This window comes from Mauremys mutica, chromosome 2 (genome assembly GCF_020497125.1).
Source record: "Mauremys mutica isolate MM-2020 ecotype Southern chromosome 2, ASM2049712v1, whole genome shotgun sequence".
In the NCBI taxonomy this organism is placed as follows: Eukaryota; Metazoa; Chordata; order Testudines; family Geoemydidae; genus Mauremys; species Mauremys mutica.
In genome coordinates this window covers 293,120,192-293,134,517 of record NC_059073.1, presented here as the reverse complement: position 1 = coordinate 293,134,517, position 14,326 = coordinate 293,120,192, and the positions used below count along the sequence as shown (strand labels likewise).

The window sequence follows — 14,326 nt, the reverse complement described above, 5'->3', positions numbered from 1 at the left end:
GCCAGTTTGTGAACAAGTTACCCCAACAGGTTCGTGCCAGCTTCCAAGCTATTCTGGAGGAGGGCACATTAGTCACCAGAACCAAGCTTCAGGCGGTAGTAGGCTCTGTTGACAGGTCTTTGCACTCTATGGGCACTGGAATCATCATGAGGAGGGAATCATGGTTACACTCTTCTGGTTTCCCTAGGGAGGTACAGAACACAATTGAAGACCTCCCCTTTGATGAATCCCACATCTTCAGACAGAAAACGGATGGTTCCCTACACTTGTGTAAAGACTCTAGAGCCACCTTGCAGTTGCTGGGTATTTATACATCAACACCCTAATGAAAGATTTATTGGCCAGCTCACGCACAGCGGTACAAAGCTCCCCAGTTTTACCACCAGCGACCCTACGAACCTCCCTAAAAGCATCTGAAGACCTAGCGGTCCCGTCCACCTGGCCCATTGGTTCAGTCTTCTGTACAGCACACCCACTCTTCGTGTAAGTGCTATTTCTGAGTGCGTCTAGGGAGCTGTCAACCACTATGCACACCACTGCTCTTGCCAGTCACCCCCTTCAGAGGCCACTTAGGACTCTTTCTACCAGCATGGAGTGCGATAATAGACAAGTGAGTCCTGGATGTCATTAGACAGCTCTCTGTGATCAAGTTCACGACACTACCTCCTCCACATCCTCCATTCCGCTTCCAGGACCACGCTCATGACAGTATCTTTGTTCTAGAAGTGGACTCCCTCCTGGGGAGGGGGCCGCTCCCCACTATTTGCGGACAACTGTTCAACAGGCACAAATAAGATTTTTGTAAAAGCTCAGGTGCCATTGGGTGCTTGAAGAATACAGGAAGTAATTCATCACCCACATTTTTCCATCCATGTTGCAATAGTAATCCAATATCTGGTTTTCCTATGTGCAAAGACATCCAAGTCTTTGTTTACTACGGTGCTCTTTTGTCATGCTCTTCAAAACTGTCCTCGTGGTAGGAGTTTGGCCAGTGACTTGTCCTTTTTGATGACTAGATCGAGGCACAGGCTAGGTCTCTATGGGGGTCATCTTTTCTTTCTCTCTCTGGTCTTACAGCACTGCTACCAACTTCCTTGCTGCAAAAATTGCAACTTTTTCTGTCACTGTCTTCCAGTTTGTCAAGATCTCTGAAGTTGTAAGCTCCCTTTGTTTTGACAACATTAAACACTGATTCCCCCACACCCTCCAATACCAAATAGGGATGACACAGATACACATACTGTCAATGCATGTGCAGCAGAAGTCAGGAGAGCATCACAAATGTCATGCACAGGCATGAAGCATCGCTTGTCAGTTGTGCTGGTAAAGGTGCCTGTTTCAACCCACATGTTTTGTGTATCCTGTTTTTCAAACACATTGAACAGCAGGGACCAAAACATCTGTATCAGATGACCTAATTACTAAGTTTCCTTTGATGCCAAGAGACCCATGCTGGCATATACAGCATGCAGAAGCATCATTTTGTCTGCTTCTCTTTGAGTACTGTACTCCTGGGCATCTTCAACACCTCTTTGGAAAAGCCTCCAGTAAGGAGGAGTGTCTGTGTAGGGTGTACTCCTACGCTCTGAGCTGCATTTTGAACCATATATTTATAGAGGAATTTTTCAAGTGACTGCTTGTTGGACCACATTTAGAAACTTTTTCCATGGAGGCACAGGGCATCCACCAGTCACCTGGTATTTCTTGCACCCAACCGTAGATCCTGTCTAGTGCTGACTCTCTGCAATTTTCAGAGCATTATTGTTGTCATATCTATCAAAGACTTCAATTACAGAATTAGCTTTATCAAATCCTTTTAGTACCTGCCTCAAGTACTCAGCAGCCAGTTCATTGAATGTCAAATTTGTTTCCAGCAATCATTTGTCATAGCCACGGCATCTCTGATGTACACTGTGGTTTCTTTGTTATATGCTCTTAGCTCACGGATCCTTTCATCTTGATCTTCCAGCTGATGCCCTAATTCAATTTTTGTCTGTTCTTCTCATTGTTCCATCAGCATGGAAGAGGGACATACGCACAGGTCCTATTGGGTGACTGAGAAATAGTTGCCATTGAAACATCATCTCTGCATCTTGCTAAGGATATGGCTGTGGGGAAACAATTTCTTGACTGACAGCTGCTGTGATTGATGCCAGACTTAAATTTGGCTGTCTTGGCCAAGTCAGTAAATGTTTTGATGCCAGATTTCTTGACTGGACTGAAGAAGCTACATGTCCCATCAGAATCAACTGCACCTCTTAAAAATCTCCATCTGTTCTTCACCATCATCTGCTACTTTCAGTAGAAACTCTTGCACATCTCATGTTACATGCAATAGATATGTTGGTAGGCACCTCTGGAAATGGATTTATCATATTGTTGATGACATGGTTAAGAGCTGCAACATGCTCTTCATCCCTTTTCAGTGTAGAGGCAAGGACTTGTTTGTGGCCTTTGTCTTCACTACTTCTTGTTAGGCTATTTCTTTCTCTCATAGGTTTTGCATATTCATAATACGAAGCTGTGTATTGTCATCTCTAACACACATACTGACCTGTGCATATATCACTGAATTAAAAGGCTAGTTTTTAGAATATTTCAAAGGCTAGTACTGCATGCATAGTAATTACAAGTTAAAATCCTCTACCAGGCAGACTAGCTGTTTAAATTGTATATACAAAAGCTTACAAATGGAGAAACATTACATTAGGAATTCACGTACTTTTATATCTATCCACTGTGAAGTACAAACTGTGGGCATGCAATGTGCTGCTACTGGGGCACAACCTTGAGTATGAGACTGATCTGATCAGCAAATTTAAATTGAAAGTATAGAAACTATCACTTTTGAGATATTTTAACAATTAAGACTATCTCTGAGAAAATATTTCATGTTAGTACAGTAAAAGCTGTTTTATCTGTCATGTTGGGGGAATGAGGGGTGCTGGTAAGTGGAAAAAATGCTGGTTAACGAAGAGGGAGGGAGTTTGGGTGCAAGAGGGGGTATGGGACTGGGGGTGCAGGAGAGGGTGCAGGGGCTGGGAGGAAGTTTGGATGCGGGAGGGAGCTCAGGGCAGTGGGTTGGGATGTAGGGTGCCAGATCCAGGGGGTGCTCACCGCATTCCCCAGCAACTAGTTCCATAGGTTGACGGTGTGTTGTATTAAGATGTACTGTGTTTTATTTGTTTTAAACCTGCTGCCTAGTAATTTGAGTGAGTGACCCCTGGTTCTTGTGGTATGTGAAGGAGTAAATAACAGTGAATAAGAAAGTTTCTCCACACTAGTCAAGATTTTATAGATCTCTATTGTATCCTCTTAGTTGCCTCTTTTCCACGTTGAAAAATGCCAGTCTTTTTAGTCTCTCTTCATGCAGAAGCTGCTCTATGCCTGGAATCATTTTTGTTGCCCTTCTCTGTACCTTTTTCCAATTCTAATATATATATTTTTTGAAATCAGGCAACCAGAATTGCATGCAGTATTCAAAGTGTGGGCGTACCATGGATTTATATAGTGGCATTATATTATCTGTTCCTTTCCTAATGGGTCCTAATTTTTTTTTTGACTGCTGTTGCATATTGAGTGGATGTTTTCAGAGAATTATCCACAATGATTTCAAGATCTTCCTTGTGTGGTAACTGCTCATTTAGATTCCATCATTCTGTATGTATAGTTGGGATTATATGTTCCAGTGTGTATTACTTTGCATTTATGATAAATACTCATGGTCATGTTGCAGTATTTCTGGAACTGAGCAAAAAATGACACTTTCTCATTATGAGTACCATTGTTTCCCCTTACCTACAGGCTTATAATGCCACTTAACATCTCTACATCACACCTCATCTAAATGTACTTAAAATAAGCTTTCAAATGATATATTATGTGGGTGTACGTAGAGTGGGTACATTAAACTCCAAAAATATAGCCCGTCTTGAAAAACTGCAGCTTGCCTATTTTACCAAGGATTGTGGTGAATTCTCCATCACTGGCAATCTTTAAATCAAGATTGGATGTCTTTCTAAAATATGTGTTCTGGGATTTATGTTGGAGAAGTTATATGACCTGTGTTATGCAGGAGGTCAAACTAGATGATCACAGTGATCCCTTCTGGCTTTGGAATCTATGCTCAGTGTAGATTGCAGAGCAGAGAAACCTGTTCTATATTCTCTCCTATCTGCCCCACTTAGGAAGTGGACAGCTGAATGTTGCAGTAGTAACAGTTTCCAGATAGCCATATAGGTCAGCCACACAGGTAGGGTAACCTGTAATTTCATCTTGAGGTGACAAAACATTGCTTTTTGCATGGGCATTTGGGAGCAGTGGTTAGTCTAAGACCCTGTAGATGCCCATCACTCTAGGTTACGTGCACTCCACAGACGTTTTTTCCAAAATACTCCAGTACTGGCAACCAAAGTGATCTTCCATTCTTTCCAGAATTTATCTTCAGCTTTTACTCCAGATCTCCAGTTCGTTCAGGTGCTGTTAGCAACAATATTATGTTTGCTGAAGGGTTGTCTAATTGGTTGCCATTCACATATAGAAGACACCGAAGTACCATAGCATTTCACGATCTCTCCATGGCATACATTACTTATTATAGAAGCTCCTAGATTAGAAGCCCTAGACATTATTGTGACCCCATTGTGCCTAGGCACTGTACACTTACATAAGAACATAAGAAGAACATAAGAACGGCCGTACCGGGTCAGACCAAAGGTCCATCTAGCCCAGTATCTGTCTACCGACAGTGGCCAATGCCAGGTGCCCCTGAGGGAGTGAACCTAACAGGCAATGATCAACTGATCTCTCTCCTGCCATCCATCTCCATCCTCTGACGAACAGAGGCTAGGGACACCATTCTTACCCATCCTGGCTAATAGCCATTTATGGACTTAGCCACCATGAATTTAGTAGGAGAGAACACCTCTTAAATGTTTAGACTATAAGCTTTTGGGGGCAGGGGTTAAGACCCAGGTCCTGTAGGACTCTGCAAGTAAGAGCTGCCCGAAAAAACAGCTGCCCATAATAATTTTGTGGGTTCTGTTGAAAAAGGACATGTACAGCCAATTTACTGCTACAATAGGTGTGTTATATATTACAGTGGTGTGCATGGTATAAACATCTGGATAGAGTGAGTCAGCAGCACCTAATGATCAACCGTCATAGAGGCCTCAGAGATCTAGTAGTTTCAGTATGAGTGTAGCTTTTATCTATTGACCTCGACTATCTATCAGTGCTAAATGTTCAGCGTATCAAATAAATATTGAAACCTGTTTTGAAGCAATCTAAACTTTTAGCAGAGGTCACGCACTACTTAATTTTAATAGCAGACCAACTCTTCTCAAGGATCTCTCCCAAGAAAGAGAGAGAAAAGAGTATATGGTTGATAATGAAACTGTTAGCAGTGAAAGATATCTAAGTGGGCTGGACTACGTTCAACAGCAAAAAACTATGTTAACGCAGAGTGAAGGTTGCTTTGTGGTATGTTATCCTCTTGCAGAATGTCGAGTTGAGCAAAACTTCAAACTTTTGAAAATCACGAAATCCACAGTTGAGGTTGCCCATGAAACATTAACTGTGTCCATTCTGAGCAGTGCCTCATTAACACACACAGTTTGCCAATCCCACGGTTGTTAAGATATACAAGCTCTTCATCTCTTACAGTCCATTCACTCTCACTCACAGGATTCCATCTAACACTATTAAAGGACAAAAGCAGGGTGGGGGGAAACGGTTGCCCATGCCACATTCTCTTTTCTCTTGGAGCTGGCAGTAGCCAATGGGAATTATTTGCATACACTTCAGGAGCAGGCTGTGTGTTAGGTGAACCTATACTAAATGGAGAGGTAATAGTTGGGCCTTATTGGTAAATGTGTGGATTACTTTGAGATGTGTGACAGAGCTGTGATTGTGATAGATCTGTTTTCCACACTCTTATGTGTGAGAAAAGGGATGAGGTGCATGTATTCCTTCAGGGTGTACAATATGCATCATGCATAATTCTGTGCATAATTGTGTAGGTTATGTTGGTATCCAGGTATAGGGCTTGTATTACAAAGCACATTGTCAACAAGGAGATAGAATCCTCTCATATTCTACTGCTTTAATGATCCAATCCTATGTGGAGAAAACATTGTGGTTGGTACTGCAACCGTGGGCTTTGCAGTCAAAAACTCATGAGCACCCAAAGTCGAATGTCCTGTTGCAACATCAGAACGTATTATATTATATCATCATATGTATCCCTAAATATACTTACTATACATAGCTTTGCCAATATCTGTGTATATTCCAACACTTTCCTCCATTTCTGAAGAGGAGGACTTATTCTATCAGCAGCTTCATAGTATCACCAGTAAGCTACCAGTCATTATCTGTTGGAGACTTCAAGGTTAGAGCTGGCTCAGATCACGAGTTGTGGCCACTATGCAGTGGGGACCATGGAATGGGGAAAATGAATGATAGTGGGAAAAGACTACTAGAGCTTTGCACCCATCAAGTACTGTGCATTACCTATACCTACTTCCAAGGCATCGTTGGAAGGTCTCATGGAGGCACCCCAGATCTGGACACTGGTACCAAGTGGATTTAATTGTCACTCATATAAAACACCTGCAGAATGTTCCCCGTACTCAGTTTTCACAGTGTAGACTGACATAGACCATGCACTTGTATGCTGCAAAACAAGATTTTTCACTATGGAAATTCCATCATACTAAAGAAAGCTATTTGCCTACACATTAACATCAGCAACACAAAAGACCAAGGAAGGTGTTGCCAATTTTTTCTGTATCTCAGGGAAGATATGTCCTCTACTTGTACCTCCCTGGATGCTGATGCAGCATAGAATACACTCAGAAGACATATCTATACAGCTGCAACTTTAGCTTTCAATAAAAAGATGGTACAAAATAAAGATTGGTTTGCGGCATAGTCTGAAGAAATGCTCCTGGTCATAGAAGCAAAATGCACAGCATTTCTCCAGCACAACACGAACCCCTCTCCTGATACTTGTATTAACCTCAGACTGGCCAAGAGTGCATTGCAACAGGTACCAAGAAATGTGCTTAATCACACATGGCTCTATTTGTGCGAGAAGATACAAATCATCTGCTTTGAGCAGAGGGTTGGATTAGATGACCTGAAATTTCTTCCAACCCTAGTCTTTTATGATTCTGTGAAATGGCCTTGAGAATGGAGATCTAAGAGGTATGTATGATTGCATCAAGAAAGCAATAGATCCTTAAGCCAAGAAGATTGCTCCACTCAAATCTAATAAGGGAGATATCATCATTGACAGAGGCAAACGGATGCAATGTTGGGTGGAACACTCTTCCAACTTTATTCACATGAAACCACTGTTTCTGAAGCAGCACTAAATGTGATACTTAGGCTCCAGACTAGCAAAGAGGTTAGTATAGAATTATCTGTAAATGAGCTTGAAAAGGCAGTCATCTGCCTAGCATCAGGAAAAGCCACTGGAAAAGATGGAGTTGCAGCTGTGAAATACTGAAATAAGGAAGATAGGTTGTGCTTAAACATCTGCACAATGTCTTTCATGCTTGTTGGGGGGAAGAAAGGATGCTACAAGACATGAAAGATGTCAATATCCAGGGCTGGCTCCAGACCCCAGCGCGCCAAGCGCACGCTTGGGGCGGCGTCCTGCGGGAGGGCGGCAGGCAGCTCCGGTGGACCTCCTGCAGGCATGCCTGCGGAGGGTCCGCTGGTCCCGCAGCTCCGGTGGACCTCCCGCAGACGTGCCTGCGGGAGGTCCACCGGAGCCATGGGACCAGTGGACCCTCTGCAGGCACATCTGCGGGAGGTCCACCGCAGCCGCGGGACCGGCGACCGCCAGAACGCCCTCCGCGGCGTGCCGCCGTGCTTGGGGCAGCGGAAATCCTAGAGCCGCCCCTGTCAATATCCAAATGTTTTATAAAAGTAAAGGAGATTGGAATGATTGCAACTATTATAGAGGAATTTCTCTCCTTAGTATTGCTGGCAAGGCATTTGCATAGGTCATTCTCAACAGGCTCTAAGCTCTTGCTGATCATGTATATCCAGAGAGTCAGTGAAGCTTCCATGCCAGTAGATCAACTATCAAAATGGTTTTTGCACTAAGGCACCTGTAAGAAGTGTCAAGAACAGAGAAAATCCTCACTATATGACCTTCATAGATCTTATAAAGGCTTTTGACCTGGTAAGCAGAAAGGGCTTTTTCAGTAGCTCAAAGGAATTGGGTGCCCCGCAATCCTCCATAGTTTGATTGGTTTCTTTCATGATTGCCTGAAAGCTACAATCCAGTATGATGATCAGTTTGACAGCTTTGAAATCTGCAGCAGTGTCAAACAAGTTGTTTGGCACCAACACTCTTCAGTTATTTTTTGATCTACCAATTCATCATGCCTTTTCACCTAGCACCGAGAGTATACATCTCCATACAGGATAAGATGGAAAACTCTTCAACATTGAAAGTCTAAGAGTTTTTAAAAAAAAATTAAAAATTAAACAGCTCCTAAGAGAACTTTCATCAGCGACTCATTGTTCGTCACACATAGTGAAGAAGCACTCCAGAAGTTTTGCCGTAGCTTTGCATTAGCTTGTGTTGAGTTTGGACTCGCCATCTGTCTGAAGAAGACAATGATTATGGCACAAGGTGTGTTGACTGCACTAGAAGTTTAAATAGCTGGCACTACTCTAGAAGTTGTGCACGAGATCTGCTATTTAGGATCAATTATATTGGTTAACCTATCTCTCTAGACCAGGGATTTTCAAACTTAATTGCACTGCGACCCCCTTCTGACAACAAAAATTACTACATGACCCCAGGAGTGGGTACCAAAGTCTGAGCCTGCCTGAGCCCTGCTGCCCCCCAGGGGAGCGGGGGAGAGAAGCAAACCCAAAGCCCAAGGGCTTCAGCCCCAGGTTGGGGACCTGTAACCTGAGCCCTGCCACCCAAGTCAGTAGCCTTCGGCTCGGCCCCAGGCGGTGGGGCTCAGGGCCCTGGGTGGCAGACCCCAGCAAGTCTAACGCCAGCCCTGGCAACCCCATTAAAACAGGGTCCCGATCCCCTTTGGGGTCCGGACCCACAGTTTGAGAACCGTTGCTCTAGATGAGCTTAATTCTTGCATCAGAAGGACAGCCGCCACATTTGGTCAGCTGAATAAGCATGTGTGGGATGATAAGAAACTTACATTGAACACCAAGATATGGATTTATGAGATGTGCATCCTGAGCTATATGCTGTATTGTGGCAAGACCTGGCCCATCTATAGCAGGCATGGGAGAAGGCTAAACACCTTCCACACTCATGGTCTCTGTTGTATTTTAAATATCCAGTGGGAAATGAAAGCTCCTGTTACCAAAGTACTTGCCAAGCCTAATGACAGTTTTTAAACACAGGCATCTTCATTGCCTTGGTCATCTGTACCAGATGCACAATGGATGCAGTCCAAAGGACCTATCATATTGCCTCTATATAAATCCCTGGTACTGCCCACATCTTGAATATTGCGTGCAGATGTAATCGCCCCATCTCAAACGGAGATATATTGGAATTGGAAAAGGTACAGAAAATGGTATAAAAATTATTAAGGGTATGGAACAGCTTCCGTATGAGGAGAAATTAATAAGTCTGGGACTTTTCAGCTTGGAAAAGATGACTGGGGGGGATATAATAGAGGTCTATAAAATCATGATAGGTGTGGAGAAAGTAAATAAAGTAGTATTATTTACTCCTCATTATACAAGAACTAGGGGTCATCAAATTAATAGGCAACAGGTTTAAAACCAACAAAAGGAAGTATTTCTTCACACAACACACAGTCAACCTGTGGAATTCTTTGCCAGAGGATGTTGTGAAGGCCAAGACTATAATATAGTTCAAAAAAGAGCTAGATAAATTTATGGCAGATAGGTCCATCAATGGCTATATTAGCCAGGATGGGCAGGATGGATAGTGTCCCTAGCCTCTGTTTGCCAGAAGCTGGGAATGGGTGACCAAGGGATGGATCAATTGATGATTCCGTGTTCTGTTAATTCCCTCTGGGGCACCTGGCATTAGCCACTGTCAGAAGACAAGATACTGGGCTAGATGGACCTTTGGTCTGACCCAGTATGGACATTCTTATGTTCTCCTGTATGGAGAACCTGAGGATGCTCCAAGGCCACTGAGCCAACCTGGGCTCAGGTTCAAGGAAGTTTGAAAGAGGGATTTTGAAGACTCCCCCAAGCCTTTGCACTGCTTCTGAGGGGTGCTGGAAATACATTTTGGTATTGGAGTAATAATTCATTCAAACAACGTTCTGTATTAATATGTCTAATAAGGAAACTATTCGACAAAAAACATTTCCTGAATCTCTCTTGATGTCTGTATTGTTACAGACGTAGTTGCTGACGGATATTTTGAAATAAATTACCAAAATAATTGAAACTGGTGTGATTATATTGTGGTGTTTTGACAAATAAAATATGCATAATTTTAAAATATTGTGCACAGAATTTTTAATATTTTGGTGCACAATTTCCCCAGGAGTAAAGGGTGTGTCAGAATAGTGGAAGTGGGAGGCAGAGTAAAGATTGGGGCCTGCAGTTTTTGGTGTATGTTCTGGTAATGGTGAGATGTCTGCTTGTGGGTGTAGCGGCTTTGTACTGTTGAGTGGATTACTTTTCATTTCCTTGTTTTTGTGGGTTTGTTGAAGGGGGGCAATCGTAATTGCTTCAGAGTTTGTATATTATTTACATTCTTTAGTTTGTTTTCTCACTGCCTCGGTAGTGTTCTAGAAAAAAGCAAAGCACAGTAGCATTAGAATTGGACTAGAAACATTTCTATTTCCTATAGGAGTTAAACTTCTAGTTTAGAAGTAAACATTGACTCATACTGATCAGGGTTTTTTATGAAAACCTAATTATCTATTTTTATGTATTTTATTTACTTCCCCTGGTTGTTATTTCTTGAGGATGCTTTAATTCTTTATACTGCAGTTTCAAAAACTCTGTGCAGATGATGAATCCAATGTCATTTTCTCTCCCCAGGGTCCAGTTGTCCTTGGTGGTGATCAGCAGCCTGAAGATTTGATGAAACAGCAGGGCCGATTAGGTTCTACATCAGTGGTGAATTCCAGAAGAAATAAGGGACTACCACATTCCTCCTCTTCCATCCAGAAGGTCCCTTCTGGAGAGAGACCGTGTGATTTGTCATCCTGCATCCCTTCCTACTTCATGAACAATGCGGAGAAACTGGTTAGTTTTTAGGAAAAACATGAATGCAGTGTTTAAGCAGCAATACAGAGTAATGCAGAAGAGACTGTCTTTTAACACATCTTATATCAATAATAAGACTTACTGAAATAAGTTCACATATCACATAAGATAGTGAATAACTGAGTCTTATCATAGTCTCTGTTCATTAATGGTTTAACTTTAATTTATAACCCATTTCAGCTTTCATTTTCATGATGTTAAATAATATGTCCTCTGGTACAGGTAGTTATCAGTTTTTGTTTTGTTTTGTTTTTTTTGAGGTTTTTTTTGTTTGTTTTTCTAAACTTGTGAATAACTTGTTTTGCCTTTTTTTCTTTGGCTCTCCTAAAGACCTGGTATGTTTCTTTTATACTCTGTACAAGCCCTTACCATTGCTAAAGAGGTTGGATGAACCTTTCTAAACTGTATGGAATTTTGAAGCCTTCCTATTGCTCAGTTGGCAGCTAACAGAGAGGTAAATAGAATCTCATAACTATAATTGTTCTGAAGATACCCATCTCAATCAATTCATGCTCCTGGGTTTACAGTTCTAAGCCATTGGACCTAGCAGGCATCTCACCTCAGCCTTTGGAAGTTTCCAAGGGTGGTTCCATTGCTCACATGGGGACTTTCTTTTAAACATGAAAATACTCCTATAATACCCAGATGAGGCAAGAGGAAAAAAATATGCAGTTAGAAAACCCTTAAATCTGCATTTGATAGTTTGGTTATTTTATGAATCTTCTGTATAGATAAATATATAGGAGGCAACATACTTGTCTCTCAGAGAATGGCCCTTAACATGGTCCTCCATATCTAGGCTTGCCAAGCTGTATCAATGAAAGCTGTATTCAGTCAGCCAGTTACATGTCTTGCTCTTGGAGACTATAGAACGGGTCAACAACCTTTCAGCAGTGGTGGGCCGAGTCTTCATTTATTCACTCTAATTTAAGGTTTCGCTTGCCAGTAATACATTTTAACGTTTTTAGAAGATCTCTTTCTCTAAGTCTATAATATATAACTAAACTATTGTTGTATGTAAAGTAAATAAGGTTTTTAAAATGTTTAAGAAGCTTAATTTAAAATTAAATTAAAATGCAGAGCCCCCCGGGCAGTGTGAGTGCCTCTGAAAATCAGCTCATGTGCCGCAGGTTGCCTACCCCTGCTATAGAACCTACTCAGTGTCAAATAAAATTAAAAAGCTGGACGGACTTTCTAAAGGCCTTAGTCTGATTTGAGATGGATGTCCAGTACCACTTGATCTTTAAAGAAACTGATGATAAATAAATGAGTCACTATGACCTGAAACTTGCTTTGTTGCTTGAGCAGAGGTCATTGCCATCAGGAAAATAACCTGTGTAAGAAATTTGAGCTCATAGCCCTAGAGTAGCTCAAAAGCAGCTTGGTTGGTTTGGGTGGAATCAAATTGTCTTTAACTGAGATTAACAATTAAAAAAGGAACTAAAGCAACTTCTGGATAGGGAACCTAAAAGATTACATATTGACTTCTTGTACAGGCTTTTTCTAAATTAGGATTCAAAGGTATGTTGTGTTAGATGTTGGCTAACATGTTTTAAAAGGACAGTGTAGATAAGGCAGTTTACATTTTAATATATGCCATGCTGGTCAGACTGAAGCTATGCTTCATCTTGACCAGGTTAGTATGTGTTAAAATGTACACTGCCTTGTATAAATTGGACTGTTAACATGTTAGTCAACTCTTTTTCTGAAGCACCTCTAATTCCTAGTCTAGACAAAGCTACAGAGGCCAGAAGCAACAAAGCTTGACATGCAGTGCTCCAGTAAGAATGGGTTATGAGTGCTTATTGCTACCAGGTGCTCCATTGACACACTCACAGTTGAGTGCTTGGCAGGGTGGATTTGATTTAAATCAAATTGATTTAAATCACTAGTCAGGAAGACTCGATTTAATCATGGATTTCTACATAAAAGTGCATTCTTGTTGATTGTTATAATCTTAATACATACTCTTCACAACTCAGATGTATGTAGATTTCATTTTTAGAAGGTATGCACTATATATTTTTAAGTGATTTTATTTTGAAAACTTTTCAGATTAGTTTTACAGCGATATCAGAAAATCAATGATTGTTTAGTTATTTCATTTACCAAAGGTAATTGAAGCAGATATTTATGAAGTCATTGGGAGGTGAAGTATCTCCAATTCAACAGGTTAAGCATTAGTATTTGGAGGATTTTCCTGCCATACTGCATTAGGAGGAGAACATCACCAGACAGATATTTACATTGTTTTATTTAACTAAAACAACATTATGTATTCTGGATTTTTTTCTTCAACAGCAAACATAATATTTTAACAAAACAAGTATATGAATTTTTGAATTTAGTTAAACATTCAAGTTTTTTAAAATCAGGTTTGTTTTTGTTAAAATTATTTTTAACTAAAATAGTTAAATGAAATATTTAAAAAAAAAATTAAATTGACTATGTCAGCCAGGTCAACACGAGAAACTTAAAATATTGGCTTCTGCAGCTAACTCAGTCGTCTTCACCTTAATTTTCCTGTTTTGTTCATAATCTGGAAAAGAAAAATAAGCTTTCCTGCTTTTTCAGGTCCCAAACAATTTCTCAGTTTGGAATGAGTTAGTCCAAAGGAAGAAAATATTCTTTCTACACTGGCCGAAGAAGCTACTGCTGTTAAAAGTGAGATTATTACTTCAACAGTCTCTGAATCCAAGTGCTTAAGTGACTTCCACCAGTTCACTGGTGTGACTCTTTAAAACATCATCAGCATACGTATATTTTTTGAATGGTTCACCTTTACCTCTGAAGTTTATTATAATTGGCATTATGGAGGGATGATTGCTGGATGTCCATGTCATAGCCAACTCCTCTTCTTCAGCAATTAAGGTTTGACCCTGGTACTCAATATTGAGAATATTTGCAAGAAAATGAGTTGGAGATAGTGCTTGTCCCATTCGTTTTTTTTAATGCTTGTAATTTAACTCTGTTATTGAGATCTTAAAAAGAGAAATATGCACTCAATTCCTTCCAAGTTTCAACAGCATCAGCAATAAAACAGCTATTTCCCTGCATTTTGTTCAGG

General features: G+C 40.9%; 1 protein-coding gene across 10 annotated transcripts in view; it reads left to right on the top strand.

Annotated features, from left to right (window-relative positions):
• Window positions 1-14,326, top strand: part of LOC123363114 (KAT8 regulatory NSL complex subunit 1-like) — a 160,879-nt gene that overhangs the window by 60,134 nt on the left and 86,419 nt on the right. For all 10 annotated transcript variants that reach the window (XM_045003909.1, XM_045003911.1, XM_045003908.1 and 7 more), the window contains one exon: window positions 11,032-11,238. In XM_045003909.1, coding sequence (XP_044859844.1) covers window positions 11,032-11,238 — 207 coding nt within the window. The remainder of the gene's footprint in view (window positions 1-11,031; window positions 11,239-14,326) is intronic.